Here is a 22304-nt window from a genome sequence, read left to right as displayed (position 1 = left end):
ATTTCCCTAGAAATTAGAACAAATGATGAAAGGAAGAAATTAGCTTTCAGTGTTAATGTAATTTAACACAGTCGTTCACTACGCCCAGCTTCAGCATAAAGGCCGTTTGCCTTTGGAAGCTGACGTAATGCCAGAAAGCAAACAGACAAATGCACTCATGTGCACAAATGAAATGAAAACCTTGTTTGCTCTGGTTTATCGAGGGGACAGAAAGGCAGGAGGCCTGGTTAACCATAATTGGAATGTTGTTGAAATAAGTGGTTGTGCTGCATTAGCTGTTTATGCAGGTCCATGCCTTAGAGCATGAGCACTTTGTCACACCCAGTAGCTTTCAAATTATGATAGATGTGGCACGGACACTGTTGTTAAATTAAAGCATGAAATTTAGCATTACTCTTAATGAGCTGCTCATGCAATTAATTAACTTCTAAAGGTCACGTTTGGTCATTTGTCAGTAACAGAGGGGGCAGAAAGATTGCATTTACGTGCTTTAAGATTTCCTTTCTGTTGTGTCACAGAACGTGACATTGTTAGAAGATGAGGCTGGTGATTTAATATATTTATTTAGCTAATGCCTTCGTGTTAAACGGTCTCTTTAGAGGTAACTCAAGTCACATGAACGACATGACATGCAACTCAATTTCGACTGTAATACCAATGACTTGGGACTTTACTGTGACTTGATACCTTCCTTAAAAAAAACCCAACCATATCACATAAGCGTTCTTTTATTTTGTAATATAGCCGAGCACCATAATTTATTAACACAGGTGCAATGGTGCGTAATTTAGAGACTGCTATTCACTGCAGTCCTGCTATTAATCATAGCAGGACTCAAAATAAACATAACAGCAGTGGACATCTATGGCACAATGGAAGAAGCTGCATATATGTGTCTTCACGCCGTCTAACAAGTTTAGAAAAGTCTTTATCCTCCTGATTTTTCCTAGATGACATGATGAAAAACACAGTCAGTGTATCTTCCTGTTGAATCACTGCCTCCCTCACCCGTTTGTGATTCAACAAAGCCTTTGGCTGTCAAGATGCCGCTACCTTCCTGTAAGCAACCGAAAACACGCGGAGATTCTGCCCAGTCCACAGCAGGGGCGGCCATCTGAGGTAGCAGGAGTTTTCCGTTGGTTCAGTAGACCTGTGGGCTGGCAGTGAGTGCGTGTGTGTCTGGTGGGGTCATAAAATCATCACATCTCATCAGTCTTTGTTATGCTGCCAGCTTTATGGCCAGAGAAGTGGGCAGTGAGCAGAGTATCTGTGGGCTGGTTGTGTTGAAACAGTCTGGGTCAACCTTTCAGAGATTCTTTTTTGTTTATTCCAGTTTGTCACTGCACACCAGGACTTCCTGTTTCTATTTCAGACTAAGATGATTAAGAGCCAAGTTAATCATCTATACTGTTCATAGGACAGTATTGTCCTACTTTGTTAGTATTGCACCAGCTCAAGTTAGATTTTCAATTGGTTGCTGTTACACAAGCATTTCACTTTAGTCAGAGAGTACATAACCCACCAAAACACTAAACGTAGCCACCAGAACAAGAGCAATTACACTTAATTTCCTCTGCATGGAAGAAACCACGAACCAACAGTGGAGCCTGCCTGTGTTAATGTGTGCCTGGGTCAGCTTGGCCTAGTAGGCAGGTTTTCACATTTAGGCTTTTTGTTTGTATGCAGAAGAGAGGACCTGTCTGATAACTAGACAGGGCTTTTTCTTGAGTTTTACACAGGCACTGAAAAATGCGTATCCCACTGTCACCATACGTGGCTTTCCTGTGGATATCCAGATGTCAGTGTGCAAATTATGGATACTTATGACAGCTCATGTGTCTAACTGGCAAAACATACTCTGTTGTTCCTTTTAGTTTGGAGAATTGTAGCTTATTAGTGTTGCACTGATAGCATGTAAAAAATAACTAATTCATTTCGTCAGTGCCGCAGAAAGTAGACTTGCATCAAATGTATCATGAACAATATTGTGTGATGCCATCAGAGAAAAATATGTTAATCTGAAGTTTGACAATGTTACTGTAAATTCAGCATTTACAGACAAATATAAGACAGTTTAAAGGGATTCTTTGACACTCAAATAATTACGTATATAAATTACTCACCGTGTTTATCATTGAATTCTTGCAGAAAACTTTTTTTCTTACATCCCTTAACAGTGAATCCAAACCAAAATGGAGAAAATTCTCGATGAGTTGAAGTCATAGGGGTTCAAATCTAACAGCAAAACTATATCAAAACGTCAAAATCGTAATTTGAGTGACATTCATCCAGCAGTATGCTCAGTATTTGTGAAACAGACAACCCTTTCCCACAGGAACAGAGTGGAAAGTGAAACTTATCTGTGCAGTCTTCAAAACAAGACTCCACTGACAAAAACAATTATTTTTCCTCGCCGAACACGGGAGCTGCTGATCTATTCCTGCCACGATGTTTGTTTATTTTATTGTGTAACTTTGCGGTTTTAGGGAGTTAGTTCGGATTTACCAGAGTCACACAATGACAAGCAAAGTAATGAATACAGGCAGCGGCCTGCTCCCATGTCTTGCGAGGTAAGATTACTTTTTTTGGAGTCTGGCTCTGAAGGGAGATTAAATTTCACTTTTAGTTCTGTTCCACATCATTGATTAGACAATGGATAAATTAGATTATTAATGAATAATTAATAATAATAATCTAATAATAATAATTAACTAATTATTATTAGATTATTTATACAAAAGTTACCCCCACAAATTCAACATAACACAGGGTGAGTAATCAATTTAATATTTGTAATTTTGGGGTTGAAGTATTCCTGTAAAATGCTTGACAGGGCTTGACGGTAACAGCAATAATAGTAAGTACTTTTCCTTACTGTGCTGAGTGATTTGGTTTGAATCCGCAGCTAAAACGGACAAATCATCCCAAGGTCTAACAGAGAGACCCAGGAGAGAATTAAGCATAGTTAAAAATCAATAAAAGCCCAAATTGTGTTGGTGTATAGCAATTACAATTCCTTTGTTAAACAGTGTTTATATAATATTTCTTTTCCTGCTGAGTCTAATTTGCAGTTCCTGCTGTGACAACCTGAACTCCCCGGTGAGATCAACAGAGTTTATCTTATCTGATCAAATCTAATATGATTTAATTCAACAACTGACATAACTTCAGAGAAAGTTAATTATGATCCTGCACGTACAAATATAGTTCTTTTAGATAATGCATTGTAGTTAGAAGTTTCTACTACTATTACTTATTGCCTTTAGAAACTGCACTACTCTTGCGAGCTCCACAATATTATGTACTTCTGCGGTGTTTGACATCATTTTTAACCTGCAGCCCACATATGGAGTTTTGTCAAAGGAAAGTTCACCACATGCAACAGCAGTCTTGTTTTGTTTACAGTAGTTACACACAACTTAATGTATTGTTTCTAATAATAGTACAGTACAAACATGATTGCATAAACACGTCAGCTGTCAAAGATTGCAACCGTCTTCTGCAGCCTGTAAGACATTCAGGTCTGTATTTACTGAAGAGTTTGGCATTAGCATGACTGTGATGGTTCTGATCTACTAACCTGTCACCCCAAGCATTTTCTGCCTGGAAATGGTGCCGAGACTTTTAGTGCGTTTGACCCATTTAATATGTATTTTGAGGGGTGACAATGGTATGGTGCAAATTGGAGCAAATTATCGAAATGTGTCACTCCCATCAATTTACTACACCAAAACACCTATAATTGAGAATGATATTTAACAGCCAAAGGAAACACATGTTAGCTTCTCACCCTGAGAAAGCCATTTCGGCTCTGTTGTTCAAATGTTCAACACACAGAGAAAGAAAATAGGATGTAAAAGGATATAAATGTTCCATTTGGAGATTGCTCTCTTTCAAATGTCAGATGATGAGATGAAGTTCTGAAAAGCAAAGTCGTATTTTGGCATGAAAATGGTCATCATAACGGTGTCATCTCATCACCTTTAGACCAGAAGGGATGCATCTATTGATCAAACCTGTTTAAACCCTTGATCTCCCACAATATCTCTTAGCTAGCCAACCAGTAAATTGGAGAGGTTGTAGATTTTAAATTGTAAACATTTTTTATATATTATTAGTGTTAAGTGTCAAATAAAGCCCTGAGTTTTGGTATCAGAGAGGGCAACAGGTGAAACAGTGAAATTGGGGCATCCCCATTAAACTGTGCCTACTGTCTTTGCATTCAAAGTCAATTTAAGAATCATGTGAGTGGTGAAAAGTGGTGAAAGCTACTTTGTAAGTTTTGTGCCTGTTGTTTTTAGCACATCTCTGTAACACGTGTAGCCTACACTGTTCAAATAGGAAACTTTTAACGTGAGCTGGAGGATCATGAGAACAGATGTTTCACAGTCGCTCTTCAAGTTTCAAAGCCTCTGATGGTTGGCTCAGTTCTTTTTCACTTTTAATGTGGGAACTCTAATTATCACCTTAAGTTATGTTGAAGTAGATTTCCTAACACGTTTTAGTGTTAAGAGACATTTTTTTTTACACCTTTTGAGGAGGACGAGTGTAAAATATTATTCTGAGCCAACTTGCTCCACACCTACGTAGGATCTTTTACATTATATACTATGAAATAGATAACCACCGTATGGGAAAAGTCCCTTTAGGCATTGCAATTTGTTTTTTCTTAAACGTAGCTCACTTTGAAACTTCTGAAAAGCTTATGGCATTTTTACACTTGTGTAGCTGCGACTTGGAAACTCATGAAATCTGTTTTATGTAGGACTAATGAGAAAACGGCAGTATTGAACCCTCTGAAACCTAGAACAACTTCAGTTTCCTTGTGCTGCTTTCAGATGCCTTTCACAAGTACTTAAACCTTTCAACCCTGAGCAAACTGATGCGATTTCTTCCAAAAACATAGGAAAAAAGGCAATGAGCAACTTGGTACAAAATGCTCCTCAAACTAGTAGATTTGGAAAATAACTTTTAAAAATCTAGGGAAAGAAGAAAAAAAAACAAGGGAAAAATATATTTATAAATATCATAATAACATATTTAGAAATTATGCTGCAAAAGTATTATAATTTTTTTTAAGCACTTTGTCTAGTCTTTCTGTGTGAGTGTTTAAACTTTCTTTTATGTTATATTAGTTGTTTTGTGTTTTTTTTGTTTGCATGTTTTCTTTTATTAATTTTCATGTAATTTTCTTGTACTTTTTACTAATTTCTTGCTAATGTTTGGGCTGTGTCTTCTTTTGTAGCTCATTGCCTTCTTTCCATGTTTTTGAAAAAAAAAAAAATCAAGCGAATTTCCTCAGGTTTCAAAGGGTTAAGGGTGTGTGCTTAAGGGTTAATGAAGATACATGTACGTGAGATTTTAATAGTTTTAAAGAAGTGGTTCTAAGAGTCACTTTGGCGCTTTTTGTTATGGCATTTGAAAGACTCATAAAGACCAGCTGTCGTCCTTTACTGCCTTTCATATCTTCCACATGCCTCAACCTTCACCTATTTCGAGAATAAAAATTGCAGCAATAGTAATGAAACATCTTGAGAGATGGCAGGAAGAAATACCGCTTTAAATGATCTGCCAGAAGCTATTTGCCTCATTGCCTTTAGTGATGGCTCTAAAAACTAAATTGGCTTCAAGTTTGGCTTGTTTTGTTTCCCATTTTTCGCATATAAATTGAGGCATCTTCTGAGAGGCTCCTTTGCTCTGCATTACTCTTTTTTTTCTGGGTAATTTATGTGGGAAAGAGGTCTCTGCTCTGCATTCACCTTCCCTCTTCATGTTGTTTCACAGAAGGGAAGCCTAATAAAAGTAAAAGTAAAAATATATATCTTATGCATTGACTCTTAGCTCTGCAAAAGGAATCTCAAGGCCAAAATATGATCAGCTGTCAGGAGACTCAGTAAAAACACTGTACAGAGTTTTACTCAGACTTGCATTTGTGGCTCTCCATGTGGAAAATGAAGGTAAACTGAAAAATGGCCTACTCAGAGTGTAAAGGATGAACTGGCATCGGGTCTCTGGGCTGCCGGCAAACTCTCGATTACCAAGTGAAAGAAATTGCAGCGACCCAATCTCATGATGCTCATGATGCTTTTTGAAAGTGCGAAAATAGTCTTCCTTATTAGTTACAGTATTGGAATTTGATTTCATAATTGCACTTGAGGCCTGATTAGCTGACTATTCAAGTGCTAAAAGTAAAGCTCTCATCACAGCTACACTTTTATACTTTTACTGTACTTACACTGCAGAACTTTTTCACCACCAAGACATAAATCAAAGTGCCTAACTCCCACCTTCATCTCCTACAGTAAAAGCCCTTATATTAGATACACTCTTGGAACAAAATTCACAACAGTGCCACAAGGCAATTCTACTTAAAAAAAGGGTAGGCCTGTCTTTATTAATCAATTAAAGTAGTAGCTACTCTATAAACCAGTATAATAGAGTAATAAAACATGCTCTGATTTTATCTCTGGCTCTAATATTTGAATAAAAAAGCTTATTAAGTATGCAGTATAGCGTACGTTCATAGCCAGTAGGATTCAAATAGGGCTATTCTGCATGTTAAGACTTTCTGGGACCAACATAGAGCTTTATTTGTGCTGCAAAAGAGTAATCAGTCTTTTTTTTGTCCTTTTCTTAATTAACAAAACTTGTAAGTTGTGTTTTTTGTTTTGGATAGTAGCTAAGTGCTGCTTGCCTATGTCCAGACCTTTGATTGCGCCCACGCCACCAAGTTGACTTATTCGTCTGCCGTTGTTTTTTTTTGGCTTCATGGGCCACTGAGCAACCTTCATAGGAATAAATAGGACCCTGCTTCCTACGTTGAATCCAATTCTTCTTATACAGCCATGCAAGAAAAACACTGCCATCGAGGCTGCTATAAAGTCACGTTTTCTCATCCCCAACATCATACTTTATTTTGCTTCCCTCCGCTCTTAAAAGCCCGGCAAACCAAGCATGTTGGCATGGGTATTCATAAGTGTCGACCTAAAGTGATGTTAGAGTTGAACAAATACATTTGTCTGTAGTGATTGGTTATAGAAATTTGAATTCCCCTCCGCCATGAGAATCATTTAGAGTGGAGGCAATGTCAAAGTGAAGATGGAAACAGAGTGTCATAGTTGTAATATTGTTGTAATATGTTTTTTTTCACTCTTATATCAGGCAAGGATAATGCAAATTACATAAAAAAGCATGATTTAAGTTATTTAAAATGCATGAGTCATTCATATTTTTAAAAACTGCAGAATATTGTAAGCACACACACGCATATTTGCATCTTTCTACTGCATAGATAGCCCAGTTTTATGAAAATATCATCTTTCAAGCAGTGAAATTCTGCTTTACGCTCACTAGTTAACATGTTGTGTCTCATTGAGTGTAGAAAATAAGTTGTGATATGCACCGAGCTATCTTGGTCCTGGTGTAATGGCCTCCTGGAGTCCTGTCGTCAGTGCGAGGATGTCACATAACCATTACAGACAAGTTAGGCTAGGTTTTTTTTTTTTGCTCCTAAATCAGGCAAGAGTACTGCAACATACATCATAAAGCTCGATTAAAGTTATTTAAAATACACGAGTCATCCATTTTTGAAAAACACAGTATATTGTGAGCACACACATAAATGCTCTTTCTAGTGTCATTGATTTACTGTAAAATGAAATAAAAACTATTGCAAGCTAAAATAAAACCAGTGAAACAGCAGCAAAATCAGAGAAGAAACAGACACAAACAAGCACAGTAAAATATGTTGTAGCAATACCAGCTCTGCATTTTTCTAAGTTGGACTGAAACAGAAAAAAAAACACACCTCATCAGCACTTATCCAAGTTTAGTCAGGGAATGCCCTTTTCCAGGTGCCCATTTTATCCTTATCCTGTACGTTGAGGTTACACAGTGTACAGTGCAGGTTTTGACATTAAGGGATACAATCCAGAACAGCTCCCAGTTTACAGTTTGTTTGGTTAGTGTGGCGTTTAGTGTTGCAGTTTAGATTAGACAGAACATTACAACATTTATAAAACTGATATTGAGGCCAGCTGTAACCTGTAACAAGGCTGCAGTCGCAGCTGTAACGCAGCATCACAGACACTTCAGCAAGGTGTAGACTTGTTGACACAGGGGCTTAAAGCTGGGAGTGCTGATTAAAGGACAGACAGGTGCTAGACAACCCTGCTGCCTTTACAAGCAGGTCAGATGATTCACTATTGATTCAGGTTGTGGGAAAACAACAACTATCAGGTGTCTCCACCTAAAAAAAAAAAGTGTGATTCTGTCTAAACATTGAATAATGTGAGTGTGATTCTGAAAGATACTTCTTTATATTATAGAGAGGATAAACTTGATGATCAGGAACACTTCTAGTTATTGAAGGGGCACTGTATGTTTACTGAATAAATATGTTTGTCGCTTCTCATGGGAGTGCCAAATATCCTCAAAAGAATAACAAACATTTGGGAAATACGCTTGTTTTCTTGCTGAGATTCAAGTGTCAGAACTATTTTTTTTAAAATATGAAGATATAGCCAAAAAGTGTAAAGGAATGCGTCTCTCAAAACTTAAACTCTGATCAACATCTCCTCGATCCCTAACAAAGCTGAAGTGTATAAACTAAGTTGCGATTTGAACTGAAGTATTTTGTGTCCAGGTGTAATGGCTTCCTGGAGTCCTGTCGTCAGGGTGAGGATGCCAGGCAACCATTAGAGACAAGCTCGGCTAAGGTCACCTAACTGTGTGCTGGCTGTTGCTTCATATTTACCTTTTTGACATGAGCTTCTCCTTAAACCTTTGTCAGAAAGACAAAAACGCAAACTGTATCAAAATGTCAAACTATTCCAATAGCATGAACTCAGGTTATGTATGTAGTGACAAATATAGTGACTAATAGTGACTACAAATATAGCGACTGCCTGAAATTTTCAAATAAACCTTAAAGAATTTGATTTAAGATTTTTTTGGTTTCAATAGTGTACAAAATTACCAGTGAACAACTGAAAGTAATGTCATAGTAGCAACAGTCCCTCTTTTCTGTACACACCCCGTGCTACTCTTTTTCAGTATGAATGCCAATACCCCAGAGTAAAAGAGGCAAGAAAATAAACTGTAAGGAGCCAGACAAAACTTCCAAATACAATTAGACATCAGTTTTCTTGACGCATTCAGAAGTCCTTCACCTCTGAAACCTGAGAAAATTGGTTTGATTTTTTTTTTCTTCCCCAAAAACATGGGAAACATGACAAGAAAATGATTTGAAAAAGTAGCAAGAGGGGATTATTAAATATTATCAGAAACCTCCCGGAAAACGATATTCATAGTTCTCTTTTATGTGCGTTAAAAAGTTATGTTACAGAAAAAGAAAAATATACATACATTTTTTAGCACTTTCTTTAGGTTTTTTTCTTGTAGGTTTTTTTTTGTTTTTCATTGTTTTTTAAAAATTTTCTTGTAACTTTTTTACTAATTTCTTGCTTTTTTTTCTTGCCATTTCATGTTTAGTTGCTCATCGCCCTCTTCCTTTGTTTTTGAGAGAAATCAAGCCAATTTGCTGAGCTATCAAAGGGCTAAATTCATTTATTTTCCATTCAATTTAGGCAGCTGTTATTTTTATATTTTACTGCTCTTAACTATGACTGTTATTGGATTTTTTGTGCACTGGGTAAAAAAGGTGCTAAAGCAATTAATTTTTCTATTAGAATTTTATCTTAGCAAAAAGAGAAACTTATTTTTTGAATGGTGAATTTCAGCTTCATTTCTCTAACAATAACACAAATGCCTTTTGATATACAAGTTTTTTTTTTTAATTAAATACTTTTATCAGCAGAATATGATCTTCACATATTAATGCATGCTCACAATAAAAATGTAGGGTAGGTATTTTATATTTAAAGATGAAAATAATGTGAATTTTAAAATATCATCAACAGCAATCAGACGACTGTATAAATAAAGCTATCTAGAGAATAACCTGTTACATAATGTTGACTTTTTTATTGAAACACACACTACATATTAATATTTGACCTAAGGTTGCCTTATACTATCAAGATTAGCAGTGTTGGTTTTTCCTTAAAGTTAGCTACTAAACAATTAACCACGTCACTCTATATTGCTGGGTCGCCTTTGACCTCTGGCATGCCAGCCTAGTGTACACAGTGGTACCTATAAACCAATTAGCTAGTGTTGACGTTGCTGCAGTTTGCTGTGTCACCCTCAGTGAACTCCACCCACGCCGTCACATAGCAGTCTACTGGGAGAAGGCTTTAATTGCTGTCTCTCTCCTTCTCTTGACTGGATCTCAGTGGACTGAGAAATAAATATGCGTATTTTTTTCCCCCATGAAACCCTAGTGAGTAACAGTTGGGTGACTGAGTCAGATCTGTAATTACCAATTGACTGTAAAATAATAAATATGGTTCTAACAACTTGGGGCTTATTTTTGGAGTTTTACCCATCATTGCTTTATAATGTTATAAAGATATTGCACACAGCAAAAAAAAGGCTGAGATCTGTGAACATTGGGGGTCCAAATCACAACAATACAAATGTTCGCCACAAAACATAATATATTGATAATGCTGTCATATTGCTTATTACTAATGCAAATTTGAGTTGGATTTGGCGCTGTGAATTATGCTTCTTTTAAAACTGATTTATGCTAGAACACCAGTCCGGCCCGATAAAACCAGGAATCCAGCTCTACCACCTTATCATCATTTATCCAACTTCATTAGCTTAAATAGTAAAGAATTGGATTTAGATTTATTTGCTCCAGAAATCAACAGATTTCTGAGTGAACTGAATCTGCAGTCTGATCCAGTGAAGCGTGAAATACAGCCTGAGGGGCTAAGTGGTTGCATCTAAGATATTTATTCTGTAACTGTGTACCTTCAGGCCCCAGAACACCTGCCAAAGATTGACACAGTGGTACCAACTTATTATGGCTAGCGTCAGAGCTGCATTGTCAGACAGTGACAGATTGAACGTGGGGGGGCAGAAAGAGACGGAGCGTGGAGTTCAGGCCCCGAATGGGAGGATCACTGTTGTCACTATATGATCTGCTGCTCGTCATAGCTGCCTAATTATCTTCAAAGGTTTGATTGGTGACCCGCCAAGTTCCCTTTTTCCTTCTTACCCTTTGTATCCTCCGCCCGAGTGTCCCCCCTTTGCTGCACGTCATCATCTGTCATATTCGCGGCCTGTTCGCTGGGTGATTCATATGCACAGCGTCACCACCAGCAGACTCTGATTCCCTCCCACTCTAATTTGCGCACTTTTATTTCTTTTTATCTTTCTGCCTTCCTGTTTCCTCTGTCATTGTCTTTGTTCTCCTGGCTGTTTCTTAGCCTTATATTTCCGTCGCTGTCACTCTCCTCTCCTCAAAGCCTTTGTCACCGCCCGTCCATCTCAGCGGTTATTTCCTCCTTCGTGTCACACTGTGCTCATTTGCTAAGGATAGCCAGGGACAGTTTGTATAAATGTGCCTGTTTGACCTTTCTGCTGCGTCCCGTTTATGTAACGCAGACGACAGAATGTGAAGTGTCTGTCTCGGAGACAGACAGCTAATCAACCTGCACCTCCGTCCGCATGTTGGGCTTGGCATTTCTAATCTCTCCAAACTTTTTTTTTTTTTTTTTTTTCACCCAGCGACACATTTTCTGTATTGCCTTGCCCGCTTTTGTTTTCTCTCAAGCTGCCACATGGAGGCGAGCGTCCAAGGTCAGATCGCACTGCCCTCGCTCACAAATAGCCTGGCTTTGTGTGTGTGTGTGTGTGTGTGTGTGTGTGTGTGTGTGTGTGTGTGTGTGTGTGTGTGTGTGTGTGTGTGTGCAGTGCTGGCGTGTCAGCAAAAGTGGGCAGGGATGGATGGCTTTGCCTTGAGGGTAAGAGAGAGGGTGATAGAGAGGGGGAAGAGAGGTACAGACATACAGGGGTATTCTCTTATGGGACTCATTTGATTGCTTTTTCAATGCTTTACCCCTTTTCCTCCCCCCTCCTTCGCTGCTCACTATATCTCCGTCTATCAGGTGCCATATGTTTCTGGGTTTGGATTGTTGTTGCTGAAAAACCTGCTTTACAAACTTAATGAATCTGGTGGATATAATGCCGGTGTCAAGAGGGAATTCTGAATTATATATTTTAATGTTAACTCTTCAACACCTGAATCAGCATCAGTTTTCTTCCCCTGCATTCTGACATCTTTCACAGAAAAAAAGGTTTGATTTCTTTCAAAAACATAATGACCAACTTGGCTATAAGATGTTTTCAACAACTGACAGAAGAATGTCCAGAAAACTATATTTATATTTCATATAATTACATATTTAAAAATATGTTACAGAGAAAAAAAACATGTAGAATTGAAGCACTTCTCTTGTCTCTTTTTACTTATTTCTTGCAAATTTTTGGGCCATTTCTTGTTAAGTTGCTCTTCATCTTCTTCCCATGTTTTTGTAAGTAATCAAGCCAATCAGCTCAGGTTTCAAAGGGTTAATTTATTAAGTATGGGAGGCTATTGGGCACACATCACATTGTTTTAGTTGGCAATATGATTGCACTTTTAAAGGTTCTTGTTAAGAATTTGTTTTACAAATTTTGTACCAAAGCATTGATGAGTTTCTTATTCTATTTAAATAACCAGGCAGCAGTTATGCAAGATCTCCATTGGTACTTCAGGTGTGGGTTTCCTGCTAAGTTGTTATGGTATTGTGTGTCCCTGAGGAGGTGAAGAACAGCTGTAAAAACACCATTAACCAATTCACCAAAAGTCTATAGACATGCTAGCAGCTCTGTCAGGCTATATTGTTACCAGCAAAGTGTTTAAATTGTAATTGTAATTGCCAGCATGCTCTTAATGACAATGCTTTCATGCTCATGTAATGTAAGTAATGCTATAATACTTAGCATATTCACAATCTTGTTAAGATGCACTAAATCACTGAACACCAAGTTCAGCGGGGTCTGATAGGAATGTTGGCAAAGCAGTTAGGGCAGTGAAGTTGCACATGCAGGGTGAAAAATCGCCAAGAAAACATGCAAGCAAACACCAGGTACATCCCAGTTCTGCTGTGCCTGTTTCTTCGCCACGCTTAGAGAGTATCTTTTTGTTGTTGTTTTTGTTAAACTTTTAAAATTGATTATCTAACTTTACACTGGAACAAAGGAAAAAAAAATGTTTTTTTGTGTTCCTTTTTTTGTTTTGTTTACAATACCTCGTGAGGCGGCTGAGTTGGCAAGATCACACGAGATTTACCAGATCACACGAATCTTACTAGATCAAGCAAGAATCTCGTTATTGCTAAATCTCCACAGATGGACACTTTTCTACTCTTGCATCACCATCATGTTTCCCTGTTGTAGGATTTATCCAAGTTATTGAGCTATTTCAGTTTGGTGGTGGAAGACTGACATTGCTGCTAGCATGACTGTAAAGTTTATAGTTTGAGAATAAACTAATAGAATACAAATAAATAAGAAAACATCCCAGGAGGATCCTTGCTGCACAGTGTAAAATTTCTTTGAGGGGGAATGGATTCTCAATAGGCTTAGTCATGGTGAGACACATTTAATTCTACTCGGAGCTGTACTGCTTACTCTACAGTTAAAAAAGATGCTTCTGTAATTTTTTTCTCTTTGCTCTTATTTTTGGCAGATGGGGGAAGGGCCATGCCTGTCCGAAACACACAGTCAACATGACATGATAAATGCCTAAAGTAGATCAATGTCTCTGAGATGAGAAGCATTTAATACGATCCACAAACACACGCAATGAGCAAAAAGAAGTCGGCAGCCAAACACTTACCTCTCTCCCACTATCCCCCTTTCTCTGATGTTCATCATTACCTTTTCTTTCATCTTGCTTTTCTCTCGTATGGCTTTTGATCCCTCCCGCACTTCCCGGCCCACGTCTACTTACGCTGCAGCCATCTTTTCCCCGTCCACCCCGCACTTTCTCACTCATTCACTCTCGTTGTGGTTATCTGGGCATTCTCTGCTCGTTTTATGACAGTCAAGTTCAAATGTCAAGGAAAAAAGCCGGGCTGCCTTTTCCCCCTGTCGCTTTCACCATCAGGGTCTTTGATCAGTTTGTTACCGGATCTAGTGATCGTGCCTCTACTTTCCAGCACCATCCCCAGCAAGTGCATTAGTGATGGTCTCGACTAATTGCTAACTCCTTTAGATTCCTCTTTGCCTTAGTAGGAGAGCTGTGGGTGGCAGGGTAGCTTTGTGTCAATCCTCTGTCCCAGTAGGTTGCCACTAAGCCTAGACAGAGTCTCACTGTTCAATAATTCTGCGTAGTAAACCACTACTTTGGTGCTTGACTTGTCTGACCATAGTTTGCTTGTTTGCAGTGTTACTTTTGTTTTTCATAGAGCCATAGGGCCTTAAAAAAGCTAGAATAACTTTTTTTTTCTGCTGTTTCTCAACGGAAACACATCATTAATATACTACTATCACTTTATAAAGTTGTTTTGATGCATATGCATTCACAAACAGGTGCCTATTTACTCACCCATACATTTAGCGTTGTTATTTATAGCCATTTGACACAAGTAAGTCCAATATTCACTCTCTTTTTGGCTCAGATTTGGTCTCCACCCTCAACCAAGGGAAATATGTCTCTCTAGCTGCTTAATACTCCACCATGTTCACATGCTTGTTGTCTCTGCTCTTTGATGCTGAAGAATTAGTATAAAGTAGATTTACCAAACAAAAAAAGGCACTTCCTTCTGCAGCTTAAAATTACCCCGCTCAGAGATGTGAGAGTTAATTTAAGACACATTAAAATTGCTGGCAGTAAAACCAAAACATATCTGCTGTAGAGTTGTGCATTTTTAGATGAATGTCTACTGGAATTGACTCTGTTTTGGAGTCAATCATAAGTGGACATTGTAGGAACTGCAGTTTTTGGCACTTGCGTTCCCTTCTTTTTTCAGCCCCTGAGGTTTCCATTTGATTACGACCAAGGCAACACTGAATTACTGGAAACACACATTTCCATAGTGCAATTTCTTCATACTTTTCAGCTGACGTACATCCATAGAAACAATTTAGTGATAAACATTTTGGCATTTTTGATGTATATCTGTCAAGCTTTAGTTGGTCATAAAAGTCTGGGTAAAAGAGCAAAACCGAAAGCATGAAAACACCTGTCGTGAGGTAAAGTAACACCAACGTGGATTGAACATTGTGTGCAAGTTTTCTCAGTGTGGACATTGTGTTTTCCTTTCCCTCTGCAGGTATACTTACACCCTGTGCCCGTTCAATGACATCACACAAAAGAGCACTGCAGGTACAGAGGTCTCATTAGGGTAAGTACCTCAATTATGTCTTTTTTTAGTCTCCATAGGTAAAATGCCAAACAATAACCAGCCTACTTTTCCAATGTCAGAGGCAGTGGAAACATTATACATGCTCTAACAACGTAAATTTGAGGGACACTATATCTAAAGAGCTTTACAACAAAGTGAGAACACTGTGTGCTGTGACATTTAGAGTACATAGCAGAACACATTTAGAATTCTTATATAAGAGGGGAAAAAAATGTTACGGCTTTTTCTGGGGAAAAAAAAAAAAAGCTTAAGGAGTCCAACAGGCATTCTGTTGTCCTTGGTCTATCATTACGCAATAAATCCAATTAGATAAATTCACATGACAGCATTTTTCATTTCTTGAATGGACCTGAAACAAATCCCACCACCGTGCTCCTATGAAAGCTCTTTATCATTGTTGCAGCGCTCATATGAAGTTACCCTAAGACCAATATTTGCGCTATTGATTTTTTGAAAATTGTTATTCAATCTCTGTTAGGCTTCATATGACCTTTAATCAATCGCTAAAAGATCTCTATTATAGTTTTAATACCTTTTGATCAATGACAAACAGGGGGGCGAGTTTCATATACTGCTGGGGTTGTATTTCCTCGGCCCTCGAAGGGTTTCAATTTCATCTAAAGGATTACGCTCTGGCCTTTTACCATCCCCTTGGGATTGGCTGTGTCGACTGCTGGACGTTGGTGTGTATCAAAATGCCTACATGCTATGACGATGCCACATAGTCCCCATAGAAACGGACCTCTAGATGTCACAAGACGTGTTCAGTTCTGTTCATCCTTTGTTCCCCAGGAGGGTCAGAATACTGATTGGAATTGAAGTTGCTCTAAGGATCAGCAAAAACACTACCTTTAGTATAACTTTTTTATTTATGATCTTGTTTATTTTCTACCTGTGTTTGAAACAACGCCTGTCATTTAGCTGTCACCACCTTCTCCCACCTTATCGTTGGACATCTCTGTCAAACGGATCAAGAAAACGCATGTATGTCATGCTGATGTTTTCCTTGTTTTGATTTTTTTTTCCTTTTCTGTTCTTTGAAATTAAGATTTGAGGTGATAATTACGGGATGTCGTCTCGCTGTCCTTTTCCACTCTCTCATTAGCCTTAACCGTCAGTGATCCGACACTTTCATAGGGTGCAATTATAGAAACCATTCCATCGACATTGAATCCTCTCTGGGAAGAAAGCTTTTATAATTTGCTGCAACTCCTCCCCAAAGAGAAGGACTCAATTGCAGTGGTGTTTTGGTTGTAGCGGTCACATAGGCTAACGACTTGTTTTGCAAAAAGACAATGTAAAGGCACAAATGACCACAGGAAATTTGCGACAAAGTGTCAAAACATTTAGTCTCCTCTGAGACGTGATGCCATTAGTCTCGACTCGTCTTCTTTTGGCAGTTGAAGTGATAATTTTTAAGCAATTATGTCGTTTTGCTTTCAGATGGCAAATTAATTGGAATCTAAAGCAGGGCTGTGTGTTTTTTTTTTTCTTTTTTTGCACCGCCACTTCCCACACTACCCACTCACTTTTGGAGCGGAAAGTGCAATGCTTCACCATGTTTTTAGCGCAGGAAAGAGGAAGAACAGAATGCTAACTGTGAGTAATGTGACCCCAGCGCTTCTGCCTGCCTGTCACTCATGATGGTATGGAAGGGCAGAAGGACCAAACGGAACCAGTGGTCAAACAGGACTCGTGAGTTGGTCACTCTGTTTGGAACAAGATCGCTGCCAAACAGGACTCGAGGGAATGGTTTGAGATATAGAAAATGTATATGTTTACCACGGGAAGATTGGACTGATGATATTGGACAGAAAATATTGCGAGTGATCAACAGAGAGGCTAGAGCGATGTTCGATGTTCAATTTACCTCAACACTTCAATGGAAAAATAACGCTAGATTCTGTTTGATCGCATGCAAACATCTCATTGGTATTTTCAGGGTGTAGACAGCACTATATGATGTACTATACTGTGTCCAGAGAGTGTGCAGTGAAGGTGTATGTGGAATGGTTTTGGGGGAAGGAGAGGGAGGGGAGGTACATGAATCATAGCTCGCACGCTGGGAATAAAGTTCATTTTTTATCCAGACAGACCATCAGTCAGCCCTTGCAGGATGTGGCTGGGCCTCCTGATATCAATCTGCATGGAGGCATCCTCCCTTCTCCCCAGAGGGGGTGAGGAGGGGAAGAGGGGAGTGCTTTGATTTAAACGGCAGCATTTATCACACCTGCTCCAGCATCCTAAAGGACAACCATGTTAGAAAGAGTGGGGGGGCGGGAAGGAGAAACAGCATTAACATGTGTGGCCTGTCAATGAAAGCTGGAAGTGTGACTGCTGTGACGATGACATTGCCAACACTTGCTTGTACCATTTCGGCTAATTTGGATTAGTTATGTTACGTTTCTGCGGCATTAAGCGGACGGCGCCGCTGAATTTTGATTACGGCTCATGGCCGGCCGGCACTCGGTTTGCGAAGTGTGTCAAGGCTCATAAAAGTTGAAATTGTTCCCTCAGCGCTAACCTTCCTTCATGCTTGGTTTTGCAGCATAGTTGGCGCTACACCATTAACTTTACAAATGTTCTTAAGGAACAATAAATCAGCCTGGGAACACTTCCTTTTGTTGCCTTTATATTGTGGCCACACATATAGCCATAAAGATTTCATAAGGCGCAGCAGTCATACTGTATGCTCCCAATTATCCGTAAATGTAGATATTATACAACTCATATTCACCTCCTGAATTCCAATGTCTCCGTTTTTCCATTTAGCTTTTCTGCCTTTCGATCTCAGCAGCTCAACCGCTCCCTGAAATGGCCATTGTAACAATAACATCAGCCATGATAATGATAATAGAGTAGAAGAAAATGCTTGCATTGCGACAAACACCATCCCACTGTGACAGCATCGTCCATCTTCATAATGTCCCCTCTACCCACTCCCACCCAGGGCAGACGTGGTGGGTACAATGACAAAACAGCAGGGTTTGCTCAATGCGGTCCACCTGAAAAGACAAACAAAAGCACATATTTATGTAAATCAGTGATGTGCAGAAGCGTATAGGGTGTGTTTGTCATTGCCTTGTGCTTATATGTGAGCTTACATAACATCACACTTTACACCTCACTTGAGGAAGAAACCACATCCGTACTGTACATGCAAACAGAACATTGATCTCTCTTTGTCAGCAGCATGTCACATTCATTTCCCCCACAAGCCTCCGTGGTATTGATGTGTTTCTCTGCAATATCACAACTGCAGTGTGAGCTAATAGTGATAGTAAATAATGATTTGTTGAAGCTAATAATGTGTGTTGACTGTCACAGGTTTCAGTTCAACTCAGTGGTCAATTCTGAGGCCTCGCTTTGTGGTGTTGTTGAGCAAATAATCCTTTAAGTGTGTTTCAGATACAGTTGCTGAAGGTCTTTGTGAGACTACTGCTGCTCTTTTTCATTGTAGTACGTTCCATGTCTCCCTGAATGTATTCCAGGTAGCTGGAAGTGTGTTGGAAGAGTTTAATATGTTAGAAAAACACCAGGACAAGAAGGGCAAGAAAAAAAATTGGGCGGTCCTTAAGAAGTCATGGAAAAGATTTGAAATTTAGTCCATGAAAATGTTAGGGAGCCTTGTATATATGTTTGTCCCCAGAGCAACATTCATTCCTGTCTAAATGGGTGCAGTCTTACAACCAGTATACATGGGGGGGCATCATAGCGTTTTTTTTTTTTTTTGTTTTGTTTTTTGTCTTTTTTTACCTGCTGCACAAACTCCGCCTCTGTAGCATGTGGTTGCTACCAGCGTCACTGTGTGCATATTGAGTTTTGCCAAGTGATAATGCAGTTGTTTATTCAGGGTTTGAAAGCATGGGCTACAATAACTGGTACTGAAATAATTAACTAGATCATTTTAACCACAAAATGCATTGATTTGGTTTTAATGTGAGATGTAAAAACACCCACAAAGGCTGCTGCTTCGCATTGCATCTGTTTTATTGTGGTCATTTTTTTTTATGATTTTAAAACACATTGTGTTTATTTTTTAGAAGTTGCAGTTTTTACCTTTTAAAGGGCTGCAAAGTCCCACAGTTGTAGCTGATCATAGTGTTCTGCTCCGGTCATGCTGCTGTCACGCCATGTCCGTTCCCCACATATTTCAGCCATTAAACACGTCCTTTCCATCATGAAACAATCGTCATTACTCTATAAAACTATATGGCGAGGTTTAGGCAACAAAACTGGGTGTTATGTTTTTGGGGAAAAAAGTACTTGTTTGTTTATCCATAAAAAGACAAGTTTTTGTTTGATGTTAAGTGATCTGCCACACTATTTTTTTTGCCCTGGAGCAGTAACTTCCAGTCTATTTTGTTAATCTAATCTTAGAGAACCACCCCCTGGACCCAGCTCCATATTTAATGTTCTCATCTGACTGCAAGAACATACTTCCCAAAATGTTTATCTATTCTTTTAAAGCAGTTATTGTCACACCTTTTTTTAACTGACACAGCTTATTTGTTTTGATCATAATACGAAGTCATCGCTGCCTAAATTTAAGGGCAAAATTATGGTTGTACTTGCAAAGTAAAACTGGCATGGTCAGTTAAAAAGAAAGGACAGATGCCTTGAAGTGTGTAAAGAGTCAAAACTGAAAGTTGAAGAAAAACTGCATGTTAGTGTCTGTGTTAAAATGATAACATGCATAATATTACTGCTATTTACCACCCCTCTGTAATAGTCTATGTTACAATGCAATGATTTTGGTGCTTCACCCCAGTTGATTGCTTGTTTTTAGCAATTGAAGATGTTTGTGGGACAAAAGTCTGGGTTGAAAAAATAAAGGCTTTACTATAAAAGCAGCATCATACATAGGGCAGAACAGAGAAACGCAAAGTGTGACAGCCTTTTCTTGTTTTCAGAAATGGAAGTGAGACAATAACACCATACTAATAAACCACAGGAACATAATTGAATGCAGTAACATTATACCACTGTTGTGAAAATGATGACAAAGCACCGAACAGAAATTTAGTTCAAAATTTTCATTGGCAGATACGGGGGAGTGTGCAATCAACTGAAAACAAGAGACAGGTTCATACTGAAGTAACACAATCACACCAAACACCAGCAGCAGTTTTTTCTCTCAGTTATTGAGCACCCACTATATAACGTCATTTTAATTTCTCTCAAATGACTCTAATAGCTTAAATACATGCAGCACCACAGCTCACTATCATTCTGGTCCATTTAAGTTTTTAAAAACACAAGTCCCCAGGAAGAACATTGTCAACATCCAGTAATTAGCTTAGCGTTCAAACCATTTCCTGCTAACAACCACAACAACTATAAAAAAACAACTCTTTATCGTATGCCCCCACAACACCGCCTGGCTATAATAACCTTTCACCATGAGCAGAAGTGTGTTTGAAATATTTATGTGGCCCCTTTCAGAGTTAGCTTAGGATAAACACATGGAAATAGCTCTGGCTGCAATAATATGGAACAGTTGGGACTCAAAAAAGAAGAAGTTTGGACTTGGAAATCTTCATTCTGCATATTCAGCCAAATATTTAGCAGTCAGAATATCATGTATGTGCTCATAAAGGCCAAAAAAAGAAGAAAAATGTAGATAAATTAAGAAATAATTGAGAAAAAGTAAGTCAAGGGTGAATCTATAGACTGTAGCCAGACAAAACAAATCTCTGTAAGATTTATTACATCTCCATACTAAGCATATTTTCCTCTAGAAGGACAGGGTTGGGATGATTTAAATGTAGCTGTGGATGAGGGAGGGATCAGTTGAAGGGTCATCCAATGAGTTTTTGTTTTGGGACTCCAGGGAAATCAGGTGGCTACGCAGTTGAGGTCATGGGGTCGGTGCGTCCCGCCCCGCAAAGTTCAAGGAGCTCGGTCCTTTATTGTGCCGGGGTCAAACTGCTCTGCACTCTTCATCATCCAGAGCACACAGGGAGGGAGAAAAAGGCAGTGCTGAGATTGTGCAGGGGCCCCGTCGAGCAGCACGCTGTTTGACAGGTCAAGCTTGGAAAATGCCCAACATCCAAAGCTGAAAACAGGAATAAGAACTACTAGAACAGGGATATTCAAGTTGCTTTGTTTGAGGGCCACTTTTGCAAGATGACAGGCCAGGGGCCAGTCGCAGCATCCCATACGTGTTTGTAGGATTTTAGAATGTTTATAGTACTGTAGTACTTTGTTTAGGATTTTAGGACACTGCTGGGATTTTAAATTGTTTTATTGACTTTTTAGAATTTTAGGAGAATTCAGGGATTTTAGCGTGTTTCTAGGATTTTTAGGACATTTCTCTGATTTAAGGGCGTTTCTGGGATTTTAGGAAACTTCTAGTGTTTCAGGACATATCTAGGATTTTCTGACATTTGTAGGATTTTAGAACATTTCTCTGATTTTAGGATGTTTCCATGATTTTAAGGCATTTCTAGGATTTGTGACATTTATATGACTTTCGAATGTTTTAATGACTTAAAGATGTTTCTAGGTTTTTACAACATTTCTGAGATTCCTAGCATTTTCGGACTTATCTAGGATTTTCAGACATTTGCAGGATTTTAGGATGTTTCTAGGATTTTAGGATGTTTGTTGGATTTCAGGATGTTTCTAGGGGTGTAGGACATTTCTAGTATTTTAGGAAAATTCTAGGACTTTTTTGTAGGATTTTTCTAGGATTTTAGAACATCAGGAAGTTAACTAGGACCTCTGCTGGAGGGTGTGGTCGATCCTTCACTGAGCTTTTCTTTGATAAACTATTTTGATATACTAAAAGTACAAAAAAACAAGTGTGAATCATTTTATTTTTATTGTGAATTAGAAAATGGTTGGTGGGTCACCTGGGCTCTGTTGAGGGCTAGATTTAGCCTGCGGGCCTATCACTATCCTAGAAACTTCTCTGTGAATATATACAAACCATAAAAGAACAAAGGGAAGATGATTTATGACTCAGATTGTACA

General features: G+C 38.7%; 1 protein-coding gene across 1 annotated transcript in view; it reads left to right on the top strand.

Moving 5' to 3' along the window:
• Positions 1-22304, top strand: part of LOC121962023 (glucosidase 2 subunit beta-like) — a 156847-nt gene that overhangs the window by 117167 nt on the left and 17376 nt on the right. Inside the window, exon 13 of the mRNA XM_042512194.2 lies at positions 15234-15305. Coding sequence (XP_042368128.1) covers positions 15234-15305 — 72 coding nt within the window. The remainder of the gene's footprint in view (positions 1-15233; positions 15306-22304) is intronic.

This window comes from Plectropomus leopardus, chromosome 23 (assembly GCF_026936395.1).
Source record: "Plectropomus leopardus strain MGB_pleo_1.0 chromosome 23, ASM2693639v1, whole genome shotgun sequence".
NCBI classification, from domain to species: Eukaryota; Metazoa; Chordata; class Actinopteri; order Perciformes; family Serranidae; genus Plectropomus; species Plectropomus leopardus.
Note: the sequence above shows the minus strand (reverse complement) of the source record. Positions and strands in the feature narration are given on the sequence as shown.